This window comes from Bufo gargarizans, chromosome 7 (assembly GCF_014858855.1).
Source record: "Bufo gargarizans isolate SCDJY-AF-19 chromosome 7, ASM1485885v1, whole genome shotgun sequence".
NCBI lineage: Eukaryota > Metazoa > Chordata > Amphibia > Anura > Bufonidae > Bufo > Bufo gargarizans.
This window is the reverse complement of record NC_058086.1, coordinates 162,318,535-162,343,560: the sequence shown is the minus strand read 5'-3', so window position 1 is coordinate 162,343,560 and position 25,026 is coordinate 162,318,535. Positions and strand designations below refer to the sequence as shown.

At 42.8% G+C, this 25,026-nt stretch overlaps 1 protein-coding gene across 1 annotated transcript in view; it reads right to left on the bottom strand.

The window, feature by feature from the left end:
• Positions 1–205: 205 nt before the first annotated feature.
• Positions 206–25,026, bottom strand: part of DIPK1A (divergent protein kinase domain 1A) — a 148,374-nt gene continuing 123,553 nt past the window's right edge. The window contains exons 3-6 of the mRNA XM_044300933.1: positions 21,564–21,698; positions 12,779–12,886; positions 10,553–10,729; positions 206–1,474 (exon numbers count right to left, since the gene is read on the bottom strand). Of these exons, the coding sequence (XP_044156868.1) occupies positions 662–1,474; positions 10,553–10,729; positions 12,779–12,886; positions 21,564–21,698 (1,233 nt within the window). The 3' untranslated portion in view covers positions 206–661. The remainder of the gene's footprint in view (positions 1,475–10,552; positions 10,730–12,778; positions 12,887–21,563; positions 21,699–25,026) is intronic.

The window sequence follows — 25,026 nt, the reverse complement described above, 5'->3', positions numbered from 1 at the left end:
ACAGTCTGAACATGTATTAAGTAATCAGTTGATGATCCACATTTTAATGACATGTTATTTTTTAGTTAGGCTCTGAACAAGAGTGTGCAAATTTGTCCATGCTGACTTATCAGTAAACTTTATCTCCATTTATTTCATATTTATAAACAGCAGCTTTTATTTAACCACACTATAACAGGAGTGGTTTGTTGGCCGGCGTTCTTACAAAAAAAAAAAAAAATTATTATAATAGAGTTCATGTTCTATAAAAACGCCTTAAGTTACACCATTAGAAGGAGGCAAATTTCACAGCATTGTAACATCCCAAATGCAGCAAATAAGACATGATCATATGAATGACGAGTTTTTGCCAACATCTGAGGCAACATAAGTGCATATCACGTGCTACCAGTCCCTTTGGAGCAAGATTCAATGAGTCGACGCTTGATGTCAATGACAAGTTGACCGTAAAATGGAACACCAGTTTGTTGGAAAATTTGACACATGAATGGCTTAATGAAGAAATACTATTTTTTTGTATTGTCACCAGATTTAAAGAGGTGAAGATATTAGAAGAAGAGAAAAAAAATAAAAAATGAAAAATGTTACATAAAAAGGTAACTTAACTTTAAAACACCCCCCGCAGTTTCGGTTGTATGGGAGTGGAAACATTTCCCAGACATTATGAATCATTAGTATGTGAGATCTTTTTCCATAAAAGAGCTTTTAAGTTATTTAAAATTAATGAATGTTGCATCTCCATGTTCTTGGTAGCAGCTTTCAGGGCAATACAGGAGTAGATTTGTTTCTCTAGTTCTTCTCGTATTTCAGAAGGGCTCCCTCGAAATAGGTAGTCCTTCACTAACAGACAAATTTTTGCTAGATTTGGTTGGCTTACATCTGCGGTACATTTCCTTTTGCTTTGGTCACACACAGTGCTACAGTCAGTACCATAAACACAGTCGGAGTCCACTTCACATGGCCGGTCTTTGATTGTGTCCTTCAAGTGCATATCTGGAACAACGTTCCTCATGTCCACCACTTTCAAGTCATACTTGTCGTTATAACCAAAGTTTTTGGCACTTGTGTCACACATAAGAAAATTTCCGTAAGGTCCGTGAAAAATGTCTTCTACAAATTCGAGAAGACCTATCACTATCTTGGCCTTCCTAGGCCAGGATGGGGTGAACCACTGGTCCATCCGTTTTCGCAGTCCTTGAGGAACAAATATTTCAAAAATCCACGGTAGACTTATTCCATACAGTGAGGTGTACGGTACACGCTCTGTTATGTATAGATCCCCACAGAATCCCAGTAATTTTGGGGTGTGCTCCTTGTCTTGAAGGATCACCATCAGCAAAAACTCATTGAGTTGTAGAAGTGCCCATGCGGATTTGGCCTCAGGAAGAGACACGTGCCCGTCTTTATTACCATCTGCCGCTGCTAAGATGAGGTTTACTAGATCACGGAGATTACCTTGGTCGCCTAATTTTGTCTAAAATAGATACAAAAAGAAAAAAATAATACTTTAAATGATGGAAAACATACATTTTCTTTAAAATTGAAAGTAACAATAAGTGTCCTCATGGGCACCTGCATGCACCACCAGCGCCTGATATCTTTCTTTATATAGTAAGAACTGGTAATACTTAAAGGATAAATGAATGCAAGAAATGTATTCTTTGCGGAGTTGGATAACTGCAGTTCTGATCAAGTCCTTGAGAGCACAGGGGAAATTACCATGTTTTCAGATGCGGTACGTTTTTAAACCCCAGAGCACTCTTATCAGTAGTTTAATAGGAAGCAGAGAAAGCCCAAGCTCTCAGAATTTGCTTTATTCCATGTAAACATGAGCTTGCCACCATGTTCACGTGAGAGCACTTTTCAGCTTTATCTACCAGCAGGTTAATAAAATAAATTCAAATAGAAACAATTGAACAATGAAATGTCAACCATTAAAAAGTCACCGTAACCTGCATATGACTAATCTGCATCCAAAATATGGAATTGTAAATCAGAACTTACCTTAGCAGCACATATTTTATTTATTTTTTATCCAGTGATCGAAAAATCTTGGACTTTTTTGTTTGTTTAGGATATGATCTTGCTTAATATTTGTCCACAAGTTTCTACTGATATACCGTACCTAATGTTCCATCTGCCTCCTAGAGTAACCTTACTTTCCGTAGCTATACTTATCCATAATGGACATTCAAATTATTGGACATTCAACAAGAAAAGAATATTGTCCAGTGTTATCCGGTAATAAAACTCTATGTAGTTACAAGATCCTCTGTGCCGTGGAAGCTTGACATTGTAATTTTTGGAGTTTAGTCAATAGGTTGTATTTTTCTACTACAATATATTTTAATTTTTATACAAAATTATCTAGAATTTTAAACTATTTTAATTAATTTCTTTATGTTTCAGGTTTTATGAAGGGACTGTATAGCTTACGGTTGTTAGGGTGAGGTTAGAAGCTGCTAAGTGGGTCAGTAGTGGCTTTTAGCCTTGTAATCACCAGCCTGTTTTGGGCTTAGTGACCAATCTATTATTATTTTTTTTTTATCGTCGCATTTCCAAGAGCTATAATGCTTTTATTTTTCCCGTCTATAAAGTTGCAGTGAACACACTCATCTGAACCTGGCATCTGGTGGCAATGAAAGAAGTGGTCAATCAGCTGGCGCTATGGGAGATCGCAGTACACAGGCCACAATGCTCGATTGCTGTCTACTAGATCTAGACTAGAGTGTACTAAGTCTGATGTACACAGACGAGTACTATCTGGAGATGAAGAGCATGTTATTTACTACACAGTGTGGGTACAGGGGTGATGTTTATATTTCTTTGTTATACTATATGTTGCTCCTAATGTAAAATTTCTTACGTGAACAATGGCAGAGACACTCAGAGCAGCAGGGGTGGTATGAGGAGAATGGCAAGAAGAGTACATCGGAAACTATATTATTTTACTTTTGGGTCTGGGAAGAAAATCCTCCAAGAAAACAAATTTTACTCTAACATTTCCAAGCATGTGTTTACAGAAAAAGGGAGGTTTGGAGTCCTGCTGAGCAGTCAGTACAGAGGAGGTCTGAGAACAGGAAGACGTCTCACCATGTGTGGCCTGCCTCTCCAGGTACTGTAGCTCATAATTATTAACAGGGCCATTTGAAATGGAAGGAAAGTATCTTATAACCAGTCTGGGCAGGTATTACTGCGCTAGTATGCGGATTCATATTGTCTTCTCTTATCGGAACAAGAGGCCATTTATTAAAAATATGAATAATAAATGAAGAGACGCTTCATAAAATAATTGTGAGATGTAAAGTAGATCTTGGCTATCGTAGAAGGACAGCTGGTCTTAAAGGTGTTATTCAGCCTATTTTTTAAAGGCAAAGGGCCAGATTTATCATTAGCTCAAGACAGAATAATGGAGTGAAAAAGTCGAAAATTTTTGCGCAATTTCCAAAACTGCGCACAAATTTGCGACTTTTTTCTGCTCTGCGCTATGCTCGCCAGTTTTCTGAAAGTAGGCGTGTTTTCTTATGTAAATGAATCTCTAGACAGATTTACTATTGAGACTATTTAAAAAGTCGCAAAAAAATAGGCAATTTCACTCCAGTGAGGACCATGCTTATCTTATGAGACTTTTTAATAGAACATGTGACTTTTTCGTAAAGACGTGCGACTTTTGTAAAGCTGCTTAGGCCTCATGCACACGACAGTGTTTTTTCACGGTCAGTGATTTGGCTTCAGTGGTCCGTGTCCGATTTTGCTTCAGCTGTGTTTCCTTGTGTCTTCCTTTTTTTTTGTCTGACAGGGGAAAAAAAAGTAAGGTTAATAAAAAGTGTAATTTTATTGCACCAAGGTCTTGTAGAAAAAAAAAACGGACACGGATGCAAACACAGATGACATACCAGTTGTGCATCCGTTTTTTTTGACAGACCCATTGACTTGAATGGGTCCGTCCTCCATTTTCCACTGACAAGAATAGGACAGGTTATATTTTTTGGACAGACTGGAATCAAGGACAGTGGAGAAAAAACGGAGGACTATCAGTTTTTTTTTTTTCACATCTCCATAGAAATGAATGGGACCTCCGCTAAACTGTGAAAAATGACGGAACGGACGCGGATGCACACAACGGTCGTGTGCATGAGGCCTTACTGACGGAAAAACTGCTACCGTCAAACCACATTTATTACAGTCGATCATAAATCTGACTTGGCTAAAACTGACTTTAGCCATATGTGAAAGTGGAGTGAGCTGTCAGAGTAATGATAAATCTGGCCCAAAGGCTATATTCACACCTGCTGTGTAAATTCGGGCAGCCTGTTCTGGAAGACAACGCCGGGAATCATCCGGACACAAACCGCGGCATGCAGCATTTTCTGACAGAATGTGTACGGATCTCCACCGGACCCCATTATACTTAATAGGGAAGACGGGCATTCTGTTTGTATCTGGCAGCGCCGGAACTGGAGAATTCCGAGGCTGTTCTCTGCCGGAACACCCAGCCGGAATTCACACCGTAGATGTGAATCTAGCCTAAGGCCTCATTCACATCTCTGTTCAGGAGATCCGGCTGCCTGATCCAGTGCAAATGCCGGCTGTCATCCAGACAAAACCCAGCATTTATGCCAGAAAGTGGCCGAACCTGCAGTCAATGGAGATTCGTAGAGAATCCGACAACACTGGTTCCTGTGAGATCCGGGAGGCTGCTCTCTGCCGGAACAGCCTGCCAGATCTCCTAAAGGAGATGTGAATGAGGACTTACAACGAAACAACCATTCAATGCAGTTTCTGCTTTCGGTTTCCTCTTGATATATTCAGGAAGTGACCACTCAGCTAATCTCTGGCTGAGGCAAGTGCAGCTAGCAATTTCCTATGCAAGAAGCATTATAGTATGCCCACATGGAAATCTGCATCGAAATGCACCAAATGATGCATTTTTGTTTGCAGAAATTCTGCCCATTTTTTCACTCTTTGCTTTGCAAAGGGTTTGAAATTTCCATGAAATCCTGCACTGCAAATCAATTTTCAATGTGAACCATTTCTGCAGCATGGGGATGAGAATTAATAAAAATGTATTCCCTTTGCTGATACTTTACAACACTGCGGATTTACATACAGAACAGACCAAAAGTTTGGATGCACCTTCTCATTCAAAGAGTTTTCTTTATTTTCATGACTATGAAAATTGTAGATTCACACTAAAGGCATCAAAACTATGAATTAACACATGTGGAATTATATACATAACAAAAAAGTGTGAAACAACTGAAAATATGTCATATTCTAGGTTCTTCAAAGTAGCCACCTTTTGCTTTGATTACTGCTTTGCACACTCTTGGCATTCTCTTGATGAGCTTCAAGAGGTAGTCACCTGAAATGGTCTTCCAACAGTCTTGAAGGAGTTCCCAGAGATGCTTAGCACTTGTTGGCCCTTTTGCCTTCACTCTGCGGTCCAGCTCACCCCAAACTGTCTCGATTGGGTTCAGGTCCGGTGACTGTGGAGGCCAGGTCATCTGGCACAGCACCCCATCACTCTCCTCCATGGTCAAATAGTCCTTACTTTCAAAGTTTTCCCAATTTTTCGGCTGACTGACTGAACTTAATTTCTTAAAGTAATGATGGCCACTCGTTTTTTCTTTACTTAGCAGTTTTTTTCTTGCCATAATACAAATTCTAACAGTCTATTCAGTAGGACTATCAGCTGTGTATCCACCTGACTTCTCCACAACGCAACTGATGGTCCCAACCCCATTTATCAAACCTGACAGAAATCCCACTTATTAAACCTGACAGGGCACACCTGTGAAGTGAAAACCATTTCAGGTGACTACCTCTTGAAGCTCATCAAGAGAATGCCAAGAAGTGTGCAAAGCAGTAATCAAAGCAAAAGGTGGCTACTTTGAAGAACCTAGAATATGACATATTTTCAGTTGTTTCACACTTTTTTGTTATGTATATAATTCCACATGTGTTAATTCATAGTTTTGATGCCTTCAGTGTGAATCTACAATTTTCATAGTCATGAAAATAAAGAAAACTCTTTGAATGAGAAGGTGTGTCCAAACTTTTGGTCTGTACTGTATGTGATGGTAAATCTGCAGCTTTCAGTTACATATGGATGTACCCAAGAACTGGGGCATCAGTAAGGGGAGTATGACTTGATTTTACTGCAGCTCATCTCCCATTGACTTGAATAGGAGCATCAGCTGCAGTACTCGAGAATGGCCACTAACCTGTGGACAGAGCTGTAACCGCTGTTCCATACAGTATTTATTTACATAATCTCTGACTGCCGCTATCAACTGATCTGTGGGGATACCAGGTGTTGGACCCTCACTGATCTCATCAATATGTTGGTCCTATAAAACCCCTTTAAAAAGGAGTTTTTTTGATCATGCTAAACTGCTGATGGCACCAAGTGGGCCCAGGAATGTAGTACAAACATATGCCTTTTGTGTAGCCTGTATTATGAGGAGTAATGTGAATATGAACTTTTATTCTGCCAGCTCTTGCAAGTGCCCAGGGGGCAGAGCTTTACTGTCAAGTGCCTTTTGCATTGAGCTGCTTCACAGCCACTCCCCTCTGCTCTCAGTGCCATCTGTGGTCTCCTGGTTGTTACAGCTGTCATTCTGAGGGGAGGGGCTGTGAAGCTGCTAAATGCATTGAGTACTACAGTGAACCTCCGCCTCCAGTGCACTTGAGGAGCAAAAACTGGCAGAATAAAGCTTCATATTCACACTAATCCTCATTACAAAACTGCAAAAAGTATGTTTGTCCTGCTCGCCTCTCCCCAACACCTATGTAGTGCATTTTTAGCATGGGCAAAACAGCTGACAGACTCCATTTAAGGCTATGTTCCAGATTCCACCTGGTAGTATTTCTAGTTTATTGCTAGTAGACATGTCCATAAGATTGATTCCAGAAGACTCCATTAAATCTTTGACTCGCTTCAACTTGCCCCCATCGGCCTGTATATCTGTGTACACGAATTCAGGACACGAGAGAATAGCTGCAAACATCAATATAATGCTAAAAGCACGACCTTGCTGAAAATCAGATTACAGATATCGATTTGTGTCAGCCTGATTACTAAACAGTTCTAAAGACAGGACCCATCAATAATGTGGGCTGCTTAAGTTTCAAAGGAAAATAGCTTTGTTAATAGGACAGAGGACAGACACACTACATAACTACATATAGAGACTATTTTGTCCAAACCATCGCTAAATATACACACTTGTACTTGGAAATCTGATTTCTGCCTAAATAATTGGTTATGACATGCTACAGTTCATCTGTCATGATGAGACAATGCATTGTAAGATATCAAGTGTTGTTTCATTTTTTAATGTGTAGCTGCAGCCCCCTCCTCTATATCTTTCAAGTGTGTCTCTGGTTAGCTATAGAAAGAGGAGTGGGTCTGCAGCGTTCAGCAATGGCAGTAAGTGTACTGCAGTCCTGCTCCTCTCCCAGCACTAACCAGAGGCACCCTGGAAGGATGGAGAGGACTGCTGGCAGCAGATAAACTATCTGCTGTAAGCATGCCACATCATTTCAAATAATATGTGTTACATACACATATATGGAGGCAGGGTTGGGAGATCAGAGGTAGGCTGAGAAGCCTGCCTCTGAGGAGGTGGTGATAGTGAGTACAATAAAGGAATTCAAGAGGAGCCTGGATGTATTTCTGGAGTGTAATAATATTACAGGCTATAGCTACTAGAGGGGTCGTTGCTCCAGGGAGTTATTCTGATTGCCTGATTGGAGTCGGGAAGGAATATTTTATTCCCCTAAAGTGAGGAAAATTGGCTTCTACCTCACAGGTTTTTTTTTTTTGCCTTCCTCTGGATCAACTTGCAGGATAACAGGCCGAACTGGATGGACAAATGTCTTTTTTCGGCCTTATGTACTATGTTACTATGTTATACAGTAATCCAGTGTCTTTAGTGTTTAGTAAAATGCTGAAAACTGATTCTCCTTGGCAATTCTAATAATATGTGTTACATACACATATATGGAGCTAGGACTGAGAGATCAGAGGTAGGCTGAGAAGTCTGCCTCTAGATCATACAGTAATCCAATGTCTTTAGTGTTCAATAAAATGCTAAAAACTGATTCTCCTTGGCAATTCTAATAATATGTGTTACATACACATATATGGAGCTAGGACTGAGAGATCAGAGGTAGGCTGAGAAGTCTGCCTCTAGATCATACAGTAATCCAATGTCTTTAGTGTTCAATAAAATGCTAAAAACTGATTCTCCTTGGCAATTCTAATAATATGTGTTACATACACATATATGGAGCTAGGACTGAGAGATCAGAGGTAGGCTGAGAAGTCTGCCTCTAGATCATACAGTAATCCAGTGTCTTTAGTGTTCAGTAAAATGCTGAAAACGGATTCACCTTGGCAATTCTTAGTGAGGGGCTTGCTAAGGGGAGACTTTAGAAAATAGAATTTTTTTTACAAACTTCCCGAATAAAGTATATTACAATAACATACTTGTTATCCCAACAAATTAAAAGCTGAAGTGACAAATTACAGTTTAAAGTAGTGGATGTTATTTGTGATCACTGCAGAGCCAAAACCCGCAGTTAATGTGTAGGTTGGTCAGCTGAGCACTGCAGTGTAATGGATTCTTTGCCAATGCCTTTTCTGCTGGCAAATTAGCATCCTAAAGATCTCGCTCTGTGTTGCTGGCAGGGGAATGTGATAAGCAGGTATAATATTCTGCTGTACGAAGCATCTATGCAGCGGCAGGGGGTGAGGAGGAAGCAGAGAGAAGCTCGGTGTCACAGCAGCAGCCATCCGTGCTTGTGGATTTTAGGATGACAATGCTTAAAGCAAACCTATCACACTGAAAATGCAGTCCAATCTGCAGGCAGGAGAAGAGGAGCAGATTGATATATGGTTTTGTGGGGAAAGACACAGTAGGACTTTATTTAAATCTCTGCTCATTCTGACCTTAAAGAACAGCTGCACTTTTTTGGAACTTTTGATATGTCATAGGGACATATTATAAGTTTTGATAGACTGAGGTCCCAGCACCAAGACCCCCACCGATCGTTCAAATAAGGAATTATAAGTGCTCAACCGAGCAGTGTTTCTCCTCGCTGCTTAGCGCGATGCGAAGACAGCCTCATAGGCTTTCTGTTGAGACTGTCTTCACTATTGCAATACTCTTTAAAGTGATTCTATCAGCAGTTTGCACAGCACTAGATAGGGGCTGGGGAAAGCAGGATAAACATGGCTTTTGCAGGAGAATTTCTCATCAGAAGTAGTGAGAATATGAAGTTTTATCCTGCCAAACTCTGCTCCTCAAGTGCCCAAGGGGCTCAGCTTCACTAGGCAGCACTCTCTACATTGTGTTGCTTCATAGTTTCTCCCCTCTGCTCTGAGTGACAGCTGTAGCATCCAACCAGGCGATCACTATAGTTGTTACTCGGAGCAAAGGGACTGTAAAGAAGCTCAATGCTTTTTAAACTAATTCTGGTCTTTTTTTAAATCTCCGAGAACACTCCTTTAAATGGCATCTATCAGCAGATTTATCCCTGACACTGTCTGACCTGTTACATGTGCACTTGGCAGCTGAAGACATCTGTGTTGGTCCCATGTTCATATGTGTCCGCATTACTGAGAAAAATTATGCTTTAATATATGCAAATTAGGATCTAGGAGCAACAAGGGCGTCACCATTACACCTAGAGGCTCTGCTCTCTCTGAAACCGCCGCACCTCTGCACTTTGACAGGGCCAGGTGTTATGTTTTTCAATGCCTGGCCCTGTCAATCAAAACGCAGAGGGCGCAGCAGCTGCAGAGAGACCTGAACCTTTAGGAATAACAGCAACACCCCCGTTGCAAATATTAAAACATCATTTTTCTTAGCAATGCGGGCACATACCTGATGCAGCTGAGCTAAACGGTGGTTAACGAGTTAAGTAAAAGAATGGCAAGAAAAAAACTATGGATTTCAATAGTTTTCGTCATGAGATAACCAAGATAACACTGACTACATAATTGGCTACATCTGTATGAACATGGGACCAACACCGATGTCTTCAGCTGCCAAGCGCACATGTAACAGGTCAGCCGGTGTCATAGGGACAAATCTGCTGATAGATGCCCTTTAATGGCCGGGGTGGCATTTTCTCCCATTCTGGCTGTACTTCTGTTGCTGACAGTATGCACACCGTGACGCTTGCACAATTACCTTCACATAATAGTAAATGGCACTTATACAACTACTAAGTAAAGGTGTAGTAAGGGGTTTTATGTCTATTGCGCTATTAAATATCCCAGTTGTGGCTAACCAGACTGAAATGTACTGCAATGCTGCTTCTGTCTCAGTAAAGCCGAGTGCCCCGAAGCCTCTAAAAATAAATCTTGGCAAAGTGGTTGGATCGGGCTTCGAGCAGCATACCTTGTACTTCTACAATCTCTTCTATCCATGACATTATAAAGGGGTTAAGTAATCAAATTAACCATAATCAGAGTTAGGAAATGGCTACAGTGCAACTGTGCTCTGGTAAAACACAAGCGCACGATCAAGGAACTTACTTTAAAAAGATTGTGTACCATCTCTTTGAACTTTTGGACGGTGGTACCTCTCGTTGGTTTGTCAAATAGTACAATTTCCTTCCTTGGCTCTAATTCAGCTCCAAAATCAAGATGTAATGTATCTTCCATTTGACACTTTATCACCCCTTCCAGGTTCCCCCAGATTCCCAGGTACATCTGAAAAGCAGACAAAGTGTTGGCCATTAGTTGCATCTCTACATCATGAAGGGTAAGAATAGAAATAAGAAAAGTGGACAGACAATCCTGCGACCACCCATTTCCTTAGCCTCCTAGTTCTAACTCCGCTTCACATATCAAAATCAATTACAATATCTTGAAAACTAGTTTCCCACAATGGTTGTGTGCATGTCTCATCTACCCACAGGAAAGGCTTTGTGCTACCTGTAGTCACTGTAAGGCCTCATGCACATGATCGGATCCATTTTGCAGTGCGCAAATCACAAATCCACAAAATACTGTTACCTTCTGTATGCAATCTGTATTTTTCTCACGCCCATTAATAAGAATGGCTATTGCTGTCTGAAAAATGGAAGAATAGAACAAGTTCTATAATTTGTGAGACGGACATCCGCGTGCTGTCCATTTCTATTTTAGGCTATTTTCACACTTGCGGCAGTGTGATCCGGTGGGCAGTTCCGCCGGATCTGCCGATCTGGCTGCGACTGAAAGCATTTGTGAGACGGACCCAGATGCGGATCCATCTCACAAATGCATTGCAAGAACGGATCCGTCTCTCCGCTTGTCATGCAGACAGACGGATCCGTCATTCCGGTATTTTGAATGCTGGATCCGGCACTAATACATTCCTATGGTTAAAAATGCCGGGTCCGGCATTCAGCCAAGTCTTCAGTTTTTTTCGCCGGAGATAAAACCGTTGCATGCTGCAGTGTTATCTCTGTCCTGATCAGTCAAAACGACTGAACTGATGCATCCTGAGCGGATTGCTCTCCATTCAGAATCCATGGGGATATGCCTGATCAGTTCTTTTCCGGTATAGAGCCCCTAGTGACGGAACTCTATGCTGGAAAAGAAAACCGCTAGTGTGAAAGTACCCTTCCAGACACAGAAATGAATGGGTCAGTGTGCGATACACAAAAATATGCAGGTGCAAAATATGGTTGTGTGCATGAGGCCTTAGATTGTATCCACACCTGAAAAAAATAATCATATTTTTCTGCCAGATGTTATAAAATCCCAATCACATTGTGTAGTTGGTCTTTTGAGACACGCCCCGGACCATGGTTTTCCATATGAACAGCCGCAGTTTGACGCAATCCTGAAAATCCAAAAAAAAAGATAGAATACAACTTGTTCATACAGTCTTGATTATGTCCTAGAAGTCTATAACAGTTAAAGGGGTTGTCCGTGTTCAGAGCTGAACCCAGACATGCCTCCATTTTCCCCCCGGCAGCCCCCCTGACATGAGCATCGGAGCAGTTCATGCTCCGATGCTCTCCTTTGCCCTGCGCTAAATCGCGCAGGGCAAAGGCATTTTTTTTTAGATCCGGTGACGTACCGGGCTCTCCATGGGGCTGCCAGGAACCCTGGAGACGTCACCGGCACTGATGGGCGGGATTTAGCGCTGCCCTAGCCAGTAAATGGCTAGGGCAGCACTAAAGCCCGCACATCAGAGCCGGTGACGTCACCGAACACAATGCCAGGCGGAAGTTTCCACCCGGCAGTGTGTTATTGAAAACAAAAGAGCCCGTCCCAGGGCAAGGGAGCACATCGGAGCATGAGATGCCCCGATGCCAACATCAGGGAGGCTGCCTGGGTGAAAATGAGGGTATGTCCGGGTTCCGCTCTGAACCCGGACAACCCCTTTAGGCATACAGTCGCTAATACAGTCGCTAAAGCATACAGTCGCTAAAACATACGTGGAACCAAGAGAATCGCAAGCTTATATTTTCCACTTTAATGTCATGACATATGTTGAGCGCACTTTACTTAGACTTCAGTGATCTAAATATACACAGGATGAGCCTTACTCTCCAGAGATCGTTTTTGTAATGAGCAAAATGTCAGGAGGAACATACTCACGAGCCTAGTTCATGACTAAACCTAAGGGGGGATGGCTAGTCCAGATGTTGCCGATTCTGAGCATCTCGGAAGACTGTTCCACAACAGATGGATTTCTGACAATTGTTCCTTCTGGTAATCCAGAACCTACTTATGTTTCCCTATTAACTCAAAGCAAAGTATTACCTGGTTGTTTGGCTTGGTCGACAAACATTTCCCAAAATAAATTGTTTCCTTGGAGCAGAGACCTTCACAGGCTGATCCGTCAATGATCCCTTTTCGGTATTTGTCACACTGCAAGGAAAAGTCAGGAGGAGAAGTTAGCTGATGAACAGTATCATATCTAACTCATCATTTCATTCACTGTGATCCCAATTATCAGCTACCGTGCATGATGTGACCCAGGCATGCGGCTCACCGCTAATTGCAGGGCAGCACCTATACATGCTAGTAGTTTCAGACAGCACGCACAAGTGATGTGCACTGGAATTTAGTGGTGAGCTGCATGTGTATCCCTGCGGGGCTGCATTGTGTATGGACAGTCTTAAAATCCTTGATCAGTATACTTGCCACATAGGTGTATTATTATTATTGAAAACACTGATATAACATGAAGGGCCCATTCCAGGGGCGTTGCTAGGTTAAAACATTCGGGGCCTGGGCCCCTGATGTTTTGTCCCAGGCCCCGAATGTCCCGCCTCCCTACTATATACAACTGTATTGCCATCCACAGGACGGCAATACAATTGAATCTAATCCGGTGGAAGAGCTGAAGGACCTGTGGTGACATCACAGGTCATGTGACCAGTAAAACAGTCCGTGGTTGAGAAGGACCTGCGATGATGTCACCCTCATGTGACCAATGCAGGAGAGGGCAGCAGTGAAGAGGGGAAGAAGCTGAGGTGATGTCTGCTACATCAGGAGAGGTAAGTGAAGGGAGAGGCAGAGCAATGCTGGCAGTTGTGGTTATTTAACTGGGACTGTATGTTAGGGCTGAAGGGAGGGCTATGTTATTTACATGGAACTGTGTGTTGGAGGGGGTCATGTTATTTACATGGGACTGTATGTTGATAGTGGCTGTAGGAGGGAGTGATGTTAGTTACATAGGACTGTATGTTAGAGGGGGCTGGGGCAGGGTCATGTTATTTACATGGGACTGAGTGTTGAAGGCGGCTGTGGTAGGGGATGTTATTTACATGGGACTGTATGTTGATGGCGGCTGTGGGAGGGAGTGATGTTATTTACATGGGACTGAATGTTCAGGGGCGATGTTATTTACGTGGGACTGTATGTTGAAGGTGGCTGGTGGGGGGGAATGATGTTCTTTACATGGGACTGAATATTGAGGGGGAAATGTTTACATGGGAATGCATGTTGGAGGCTTCTGGGGAGGGGGTGATATTATTACTTGGGACTATGTTGAAGGCGGTTGGGGAGGAGGTGATGTTATTTACATGGGACTGTATTTTGGAGTGGGCTGTAGATAGACAGGGATGTTATTTACATGGGACTGTATATTGGAGGGGGTTGGAGAGATGGTGTGGTTATTTACATGGGACTGTATGGCGGAGAGAGGGAAAGTGTTATTTACATGGGACTGTATGTTGGGGGGGCTAAGGGAGGGGAGTGATGTTATTTACATGGGACTGTATGGTGGAGGGAGGAATATAACAACAGGGGGCACTGCAAATCCAGGGGACATAATAGGCGTTCTTATTACTACTGGGGGCTCTATAGGAGGGACTTATAGATCTGCCTTATTTCTAAGAGCACTATGGGGGCCTTATTACTACTGAGGGGTCTGTAGAGAGCTTTATGACCACTGGGGGAACAATAGGGGGCCTTATTTGTACTGGGGGCTCTGTGAGGGTATTATTAATACTGGAGGGCTCTTCTACTAATGGGGGCACTCTTGGGGAGCATTATCTCGGTTGGGGGCAGCAGGATAACACTGTTGGGACTTCAGGTTGGGGGATGATGATAGAAATGTGAGGAAGCCAATATGTCTGTGTGTCACACTCTGCAGAGACGATGCGGCTGAGAGAAGTTGTACAGACCGAAGATGATGACAGAGAAGATCTACCTCCGAGGAGAAGTCACCTGGGAGGAACTGGATGTGAGAGGTATGTGCTGCTGTATAGCAAAATGCGGTGTGTGGGGGGCGGGGGGACGACTTAAGATAACTGGTCTATATTCATTGGGGCTTGGGCCCTGGATCTTTTGAGACTCTAGTAACGCCCCTGGCCCATTAACACAGACTCCACGCCAAAAATCCGGCTGGGGAACTGTGGCGTCCGCCTCCCTGTGCCCCGGCCATTTGACCGATGAACATGAATACTACGGCAAGACCCGCTGCCTTCTCAAACAGCTGATCGACAGGGGACCCCAGTGTCGGACCCCCACCGATTAGATACTGATCCTGAGGATCATCAGTATATAAGTCTTGGAAAACTCCTTTAAAGCCATGACAGTGCCAGGAAGGGACATGTCCCTTCTTGGCACAGTATCAGATGGACACCGCTGGAAGACATAGTGGTTGTCCATTTGCAGTTTAGCTCCATTCAGTGGGGCTAAACTGCTTGCAGGTCTGTGGCATCTAAAGTGAGAAATTGCAGTGTTTCTGACGTGGAGCACGCAGCAAATTTTGCAGAGGCAAAAATCCACTGTGTGAACGTAGTCAGAGTCGAGCTTCTTTTACACAGAGCAATAATTGCCCGAACGATTGTTTGCCATCATCAAACAACAAATGCTTTATTTTTTTGTGGATTGCATGCACTGCGTTTTATACAATCCTAAAAATCATCAATTTTTTAGCCCCATTGCCTGTCACCTGTACTGGAATAGATGTGAGGGGAGAAACAATCAATCACACATACAATCGTATAAAAACTCCTGGTTATTGTAGACTGTAAATGCAAGTAATCAAGCGTCCATTGACTTGCTACATCAATTGTCACTCATTATGGGCAATTTCTGCTTTTATTGGTTTATACACAATAGGCAAAAAAAAATCTGATAATCTGGATTACACCAGTCCCATGTATGCCAGATTCAAAGATGTATATAGCAGTCCCTTGAGCTACACATGCCCACAGGAATTCGGGCAGCAGCCACAAACATGTTTTCTTATATAGTGAGTGGCTGTATTGCCTCCCATCACTATGATTCTTCTAAACATGTTCCTAATTATAAGCCTGAAGAATAATTGGGCTAATTAACGGCTGTTAGAAGAGAGCACCAAGCTCATATTAAAGCCTTAGGGACAGAATTAGACAGGAATTTGTCACAGATTACGACATTGTTATTTTAGTCTCCACACTACGCATGGTAAGAAAGAGTTTAAATTGAAAATAATTAATGGAAGTGTATTATAAAAGAAAATATGTATGTCCGGCTCCAACAACAATACTTCAGGCATAAGATTTTTTGTAATGACTGGGAAATGACAGAGTGGAGCACTGACATGAGGCAATGGATTCAGACTTAATGTTTTGGGCCTGGCAGATCAGGAATGTAATAGTGCCCATCACATGTTATATGCTACTGAGCGTTCGTATGAATGCTCGTTAGCGATCATCTTGCAGCGGAATAGCAAGATTAGACACCACGATCTGTTGCCTGCAAACGATAATTTTTTAACGTCAAAAGATTTAGCTTGCCCGATCAGCAAGCACTTGCTCATTCATGGAGTGTGGCCAACTGCCGACATGACCAGACGCATCTAAGACCTGCTCCGGCTCCCGATTACCATCCTGGGACATATCATAGAGCCACCATAGCTTGGTCAGTGTATAATAGGAGGAGGAAGTCAAGGAGGCAACAAATTATCCAGAGTAAAGCTCAAGCAGCAGCAAAACGGCTGAAAGAATATGCCAGGTAGAAGGCCTAACATGGCGCCGCTGCAGCCGCTTCGCTATGCGCATCACATACTAGACGACCTGGAAGACCGGGCCAGAAGAAATAATGTTCAGATCCTGGGTATGCCGGAAAGAGCGGAAGGCTCAGACGCGGCCACATTTCTAGAACAGTGGTTTAAGTCCACGTTCTTTGATACAAACTTTTCGATGGCCTATGCAGAGGAGAGAGACCACCGTGTCCCTGCCCGACTACCACCACCAGGAGCCCCTCCTGGCACGTATGCTCAATTGGAAGGACAGAGATTTTATCCTAAGCCAAACGAGAAATAAACAAACCATCACACGTGGTAATGCGAACATATCGCTGTTTCCAGATTTTTCAGCAGAATTGCAGAAGAAACGTGCTACTTTTATATTTGTCAAAAGACACTTGAGGGAACTTAATTTGCAATATTCCATGGCGTGTCCAGCTCGCCTGAGAGTGGCGGATGGCGGGAAGTCGTTATTCTTTACTGATTCACGTGAAGCTGAAGAATGGATATCCAGGCGACCAAGAAGATCACCCCCTAAGTGAAGGATACCAAAACCTTAAAGTTTTCTTCACCTTCTTTCCTCAAAAGACAAGTTGAGTAACAGACATATTGAACTTCACACTAAGCATATGGATCTGCTGGTATAGTGATCTGTCTGTAAGCTTACATAATTAAGAGTTAACGGACACTGATCATAGCAATAATTTAATATTATAGTTTCTAAATACTAGCATTAGATCTGGAAGACCCATCAGACACCTGCATAGGTATAACACCACATTGCACTATGCAGGTCCCCGACCACATGGCTACTGAGAAAGTTATCACATTTTATACACAGTACTCATGGTATTGGTTATTTCTGTTATGTATTATGTTGATTTCCTTTGATAAGGTATGGTACAACAATAATAGGTATGGAAGATACAGAACACATTTGTTGAAGATATGGGATAGGATATTGAACCGTATGGGCACTTTAAGTGATAATTATTCTGTAGTTAGCACAAAGAAGCGATCATGGCTGCCCTAGCCGGATAGTCCTGGAATGTGAGAGGTCTGAGAGGCCCCAGGAAAAAAATAGCGGTATTGTCCCACATTCGCAAATATAATCCATTCCCCATATACTTGGACTACAGGAGACACATTTAACGGTGGATACTGGGGGTAGGATTAGAAAACCCTGGGCACAATGGGCTGAAAATACATATGGGAATTCATATTCCAGAGGGGCGTCATTGTTAATACATCGCACTATTAGATGGGAAGCATACCAAACGGTGATAGACCCCGATGGGCAATATATTTTCATCTTTGCACACATTAATGGTGTTCCATATATAGTGATACAAATATATAACCCCCCCCCCCCCCCACCTGCTAACATTTCTATCCTACAAACAGCGGCGGGTTTCACAGCACTGAGACTTCAACATAGTGATGAATGGTCGGCTGGACAGATTTTAAAACTCAACTTGCTTAAATGGCCAGCGGATGTCCAACACCATCTTAGCAAGGTTTGTTGCTGAAATAGGATGGGTAGATATGTGGAGAGAGAGAAATCCTGAACAAGAAGAGTATTCATGCTTCACCCTGTCAAGGGGAGCGCTATCAAGGATAGGTTATATACTTCCGTTCTGCGGCTCCGCAAAAAAATAGAACATGTCCTATTCTTGTCCGCAGCTGCAGACAAGAATAGGCATTTCTATTGGGATGCCGGCCCGGTGTTTTGCGGATCTACAAAACACTGCGGACGTGTGAATGGACCCTAAAAGACCAGTTGCTACAGTTACTAAATGGCTAATGTCTGCCTAAGCCTTTAATGGTGTGAAAAATCTATGTAAAGTTATACATCTGCTTTATTATGTATTTTAAGGTTATATATCTGCTTTGCCTTATGTAGACTTGTGATTCTACAATTGTAACTAATTATCGGTTGTCCACTTTTCAAAATGGCACTTTGCAGTGTGAGAGAGTTTAGGTAGGCCGGTCTCTTCCCGTGGGCCAGTGACTAGCTGATGAAAGGGCATGTCCTTCCCTCTCCCCTCTTTTGGGTGTATATGGTTCTTGTTGGGTGTGTCCCCACGTAACTGCTTCAACCCTATGACGAACCAGGCTTCGTTAAAGGCCACACCCTGGAGAAGATTGTGATTGTGTCAACAGCTGGTTCTATGGGTGAGTAGTCTGTTTGGCTTTATGCCACAGAAGGGTATGCCCTTTACAGCATATGCCATAAATGATTAATAAATGGAAGTCCCACCTATGGCACCACCATCTGTTGGAAGAACGGGGCCTCACTGGTCCCCAATTTGCTTATGCATCAGCTCGTTTGCGTATGTACAGCCGGTTCAGACCTGAGCGTACTGACCTGAGCGCTGTGTATGCGCGATTCTCCGGCGTCTCACATACGCGGCTCCGGTAGTATGCGAACGCCCATTGTCGTGCGTTCCCGGAAGCCTATGTACGGGAACACGGGACAAGACGCCCCAAAGAAGCTCCGGTACTTCTTGGGGCGTCGGGCGTTTTACAGCGCGATCGTACGCTCTGTAAAACGCTCAGGTGAGAACCATTCCCATAGGGAATCATTGGTTCTTGCCTGTTGAGCGTTTTACAGCGTGTAGGAACGTGATGTAAAACGCTCAGGTCTGAACCCAGCCTAATACTGATCTAATAGCAAGTGCTACCAATATGGATACAGATTGTCTCTCCATTATCCACATCATAGCCTTCCACCCCCCGCCCCCCGACTCCAAGACTTTGCACTCCACTTATTTCCATGCTGAATCATTCGCTTCCATGTGTGAGCTCCAGTTGAGCCCTGTGATTTGCGGTTTAATGATCAGGGATTCATTATTTCCATTCCCTCTTTAAGAGCCTGATCGTAATGACCACAGTGTGATCTGCCGTCAAGTTGCTGAAGTATAGCGGCAACGAGCAAGCAGCGATCTGTGCTCTGGATTGTGCAGTGTAGTCACAAAGTAGACTTGGCTCTTCTCCCTCATTGTATTATTCACCAGTGAAGTATGACAGATCCTCATTTGTTTAGTATTGTCTTTACCCACATCTGACACGTGCGCATTTACAGACGATGTATTCAATTTGCAAAGCATCCTATTGTGAAATGGAAATGAGAATTTTTTTCTTTTTAATTGCAAGAAAAAAAAATTGTGCCGTTTCTTTCAAATAATGAGTTCTCAGCTGGAACTGGAGAAAAGCAGTGGCAGGAGGAGAGCGTGCATATATTAAAGTGCATGTATGTAGCTGCTAGACCTGAAAATAAACACACATGCAATATCATTTTCATTAGATTTTGAGCTCTGGTTGCCGAGGGCAGGACTGAAGAACAGTATTAAAAAAATAAATAAAAGAGAAATGAAAAGTTGGTAGCTTCATAGCCAGGGGTGGACTGGGAACATAGTGGCCCTGGAAGAAAAAAAAAAAAAACTGAAAGTGGCCCCATGTTGTAGAAGAGTTAAAATGGACAGAAGGCAGGGCTATCAATACCATAGTGCAGCACCAAATACACAGCGCAGAACAAAATACTGCCACCACTGCTGCAGTATTCAACTGTTTTACCGTCCTGAGGATGATAATACAGTTGAATGCAGGAGGGCACCCGCTGCTGCCGCACAGGTGCATGAGTAAATGATACTCCTAGCATCAATACAGTTGAATGCAGGGGGGCACCCGCTGCATGAGTAAATACTCCTAGCATCAATGAATGCTGAGAGCATCAGATCAATATGCACCTGGTCATTGACATGAAGAGGGCTTGGGTGGCCCCCAGGGCATTGGCCCGCCGGGACATTTCCCTGTAGGATCTATGGTCAGTCTGTTTCTGTATATAGCAGTATGGCCTGGACACCTCCCCGTCATCTGTGCATACCACTGTCAAATGCTCCTAATGTATCCATGTATTGCTTCCTATTGCTAACCATAATTACAGTTGGCAACGACAAAATGATTTTTAAATAAAGACAATTTGCTAAATGGAAGCCATTTCCATTGTGTATGCATAGCGGCAAGTTAAAGGGGGTTTCTGAGAGTTTAATATTAATCTCCTATGCTCAGGATAGCTCGTCAATAGCGGATTGTTGAGGGTCTGGTGCCTGACACCCTCTCAAACCTCGTTTGAACAGGCCATTGCTCTAGGGTGACCCTTGGCCTATACTGGGGATAGGTCATCAATATTAAACTCACGGGAAACCTCTTTAAAAAAAAAAATATATATATATATATATATATATGCTAAATTCCCCTTTAAGTTCTTAGGACCCTAAAGAAAATTTGTACATGTGAAGGGTTTCTTCGGCAATCACCACCTCCTGGAAGTCTAGATGGCAAATGCTGGCCTTACACATTAGATCTTTGTTGGCCAACCATCTAATGTGTATGGGGCCTCCCAACTGACCCCCCTGACCAGGTATGGGGTGGGAGATGAGGACGGATCATTTTAGATTTCAAATGCCCTATTCTTTGTTCTCAGGAGATAAACGGATACCAGAAGTGTCTGGCAGTGGCTTTCTCCCCCTTCCTAATTCACCTCATATCCATGCTTGGCCCACAGTAATCTCAGGTGTACGGACTGCTCTAATCCGTCTAGTCATCAGTATCAATACTAGTATATTTTATCTCAATCGCCAAGCTCCATCACACTCTTAAAACACAAGTTTTTTCCATACACATCCCTTCCCTCAAAATTTTTATTGCACTGAAGTGTTTATCCAAGGAAACCTGTCAAGCTGACGTTCTATGCCAATATCATAAGGCTGGAAACATATGCAGTTCTTGATCCACAGCCAGACATGGTTGCAGAAGGAAGGAAAAGTCCTTCCTTTATATTCACCATGGCTTTGGCTCAGAAAACACCTATACTCCAGTATCATGTTATGTTTAATGATCGTAATGACTCCCTTGAGATGCAGGAGTGTTCATATAAAAAAGTGGAAGACTGCAGGAAACCTAAACTTAGCATAGTTGCACCATAGACCCTTCTTCAAGATCCAGGGTGGACTGCTTAGGTAGCCTGCATTTTGTTGATGGACAGACCTTCTGGGTCATACTTATGAAGATAGCACTTACAATGGTAGCTTTACACTCATGTCCCCTGCAGAGCTCCGTGTACGAGTTGTATCGAACATATATCACCCAGCTGCCAATAAACACCGCCAGCCATGACAAGAAGAGGTATTTAATCCGCATATATGACAAGCGAGCCTGTGGATACAAAACACAGCCGTGTTACAGTGATCATCCATTCATCTACTCATACCAATTATCCTGAAATACTCGAACATACCATACTAAAACCCATTTCTAGGTGTTGGGAATTGATCACACGGTTAAAATCCGCCACTGAAAACTGGTGTTTCCCGCTGCTAAATCCATATTCAAATCTCACCAAAGTTCGGGAAATGTTTTTTTTTCAGTAGAAATCAATTTATGAAGTTATTACGCAAAGTTTAATCAATCAATACTTCTAATACTGTATAGAGCTCCATACTGTATTGAAACAAAGTTTTTTGCAAATCGACTTCGGATATTTCATCTGAAGTCGATTCGCTCATCCCTAACTTTGTAAAAAATCCACCTTGTGCACACAAGGGTAAAACGGTAGAGTTTTTTCAGTAGCGGATTTGAAAAACGCTTGAGAAGTGATGTTACTTCTTGGACGCGGATTTCATTGTGGATGTCATAGAAGTCAATGGGGGAGTAGGAAAACCACAACCAAAAACTGCTGTAAAAACGGCAACAAATGAAAATTCTGCCACCAAAAAATGACCTGCTTTCAGTTACTAATCCGCTACAGATTTTTCCACTCTAGATTTTGCTGTGTGAACTTAGCCTAAGGGCTCGTTTCACAGGGGGGTTTTACAGCGTAATTTTGGTGCATACAGCTGTGTCGAAATTTCATTTCTTTCTGCCTCGCGTTCATTTCAATGGGAGACAGCGCTGAGGATCGCAGAGTTGCGGCTTAAAGCTGTGGCCACGCTGAGAGCTGACACGTCTCTTCTCACTGGGGCTATAAGCCGCCGCTCTGCGATCCTCAGTGCTGACTCCCATTGAGATGTATGGTCAGCAGAAAAGATGTGGCCACTGGTGGGTTTTCCGAGGAATTTCAGCCCGTCTATCCACGTCAAGATTACTCTCTAACCTGCAGGGTGAACGGGCCCTAAACGTTTCTAAAGTCATAACATTTTTTTTCGAAAACTGCTTCCGCTCTGGGCTTGTTAAATACTAAGTCACACATTTGGGAAAAGCTCACGAAGTGAACAGAAAATGGCTCTCAAGCTGGAAAGCTCTTGAGATGTCCAATTGTATTTCTTTCAAGCTCCACCTATATGTTGTACAGGTTATTAAACAGTTCCCTATATAGATAGAATTATACGGAAGCAGGGCGCACAGTTGCATCAGATTATTATATTACTGGCTTTGGGATGATCCTGGTCATGTGCATTATTACTGTGTGCATGAAAGTGCGGCTGGGTGAAATATTATACTCTGTGGGGTCCATATTGTCTAGGCTCAGCCTAGCGAGAACTGTAATATATCAATTATTAATAACAATAACAAACTATGAAGGGCTGTCCCCTGAAGGGTCTAATCACGTGGAAGAAAGCGGCACTGTTACTGCTGTGCAAAATGTGTGGCACAAAAAAAGTTTTCTGATTTTGTTTTAAGAAATATGGTTTTTCAATCAGCTATAACAATTTTCATAAAGCAGTGATACCCCCATGGCCTGCTGTGCTGCCTGGGGCCCAGGAAAAAGCAGTACATTGACCCTGTTCCCAGGTTAATCATGAAACTGCGCGCCCTGCGAAACTCAGCTAGGGCTACACAGGAACATGTGTTGTGCAACGAAAAAATTTGTGCAATTTTTCTGCAACTTGCTGTTACACAACTACAAACCGGATTCCAAAAAAGTTGGGACACTATACAAATCGTGAATAAAAACTGAATACAATGATGTGGAGGTGCCAACTTCTAATATTTTATTCAGAATAGAACATAAATCACGGAACAAAAGTTTAAACTGAGAAAATGTACCATTTTAAGGGAAAAATATGTTGAATCAGAAATTCATGGTGTCAACAAATCCCCAAAAAGTTGGGACAAGGCCATTTTCACCACTGTGTGGCATCTCCCCTTCTTCTTACAACACTCAACAGACGTCTGGGGACCGAGGAGACCAGTTTCTCAAGTTTAGAAATAGGAATGCTCTCCCATTCTTGTCTAATACAGGCCTCTAACTGTTCAATTGTCTTGGGCCTTCTTTGTTGCACCTTCCTCTTTATGATGCGCCAAATGTTCTCTATAGGTGAAAGATCTGGACTGCAGACTGGCCATTTCAGTACCCGGATCCTTCTCCTACGCAGCCATGATGTTGTGATTGATGCAGAATGAAAGAGATGACGTCTGAATGGGAGCATATGTTGTTCTAGAACCTGAATATATTTTTCTGCATTGATGGTGCCTTTCCAGACATGCAAGCTGCCCATGCCACACACACTCATGCAACCCCATACCATCAGAGATGCAGGCTTCTGAACTGAGCGTTGATAACAACTTGGGTTGTCCTTGTCCTCTTTGGTCCGGGTGACATGGCGTCCCAGATTTCCAAAAAGAACTTTGAATCGTGACTCGTCTGAGCACAGAACAGTCTTCCATTTTGCCACACTCCATTTTAAATGATCCCTGGCCCAGTGAAAACGCCTGAGCTTGTGGATCTTGCTTAGAAATGGCTTCTTCTTTGCACTGTAGAGTTTCAGCTGGCAACGGCGGATGGCACGGTGGATTGTGTTCACTGACAATGGTTTCTGGAAGTATTCCTGAGCCCATTCTGTGATTTCCTTTACAGTAGCATTCCTGTTTGTGGTGCAGTGTCGTTTAAGGGCCCGGAGATCACGGGCATCCAGTATGGTTTTACGGCCTTGACCCTTACGCACAGAGATTGTTCCAGATTCTCTGAATCTTCGGATGATGTTATGCACAGTTGATGATGATAGATGCAAAGTCTTTGAAATTTTTCGCTGGGTAACACCTTTCTGATATTGCTCCACTATCTTTCTGCGCAACATTGTGGGAATTGGTGATCCTCTACCCATCTTGGCTTCTGAGAGACACTGCCACTCTGAGAAGCTCTTTTTATACCCAATCATGTTGCCAATTGACCTAATTAGTGTTAATTGGTCTTCCAGCTCTTCGTTATGCTCAAATTTACTTTTTCCAGCCTCTTATTGCTACTTGTCCCAACTTTTTGGGGATTTGTTGACACCGTGAAAATTTGAATCAACGTATTTTTCCTTTAAAATGATACATTTACTCGGATTAAACGTTTGATCTGTCATCTACGTTCTACTACAAATAAAATGTTGACATTTGCATCAGCTTACAGCAGGGCATTGTGGGAGTTGTAGTTTTACATGCCTGCAGGTTGGCCATGCCTGCCATAGACAATCATTAGGTGCAATGTCGCTTGACTTTCTTGTCGCCGTCTAGCCCCAGCTTTAAAGGGATTGTCTCACTTTAGCAAATGGCATTTATC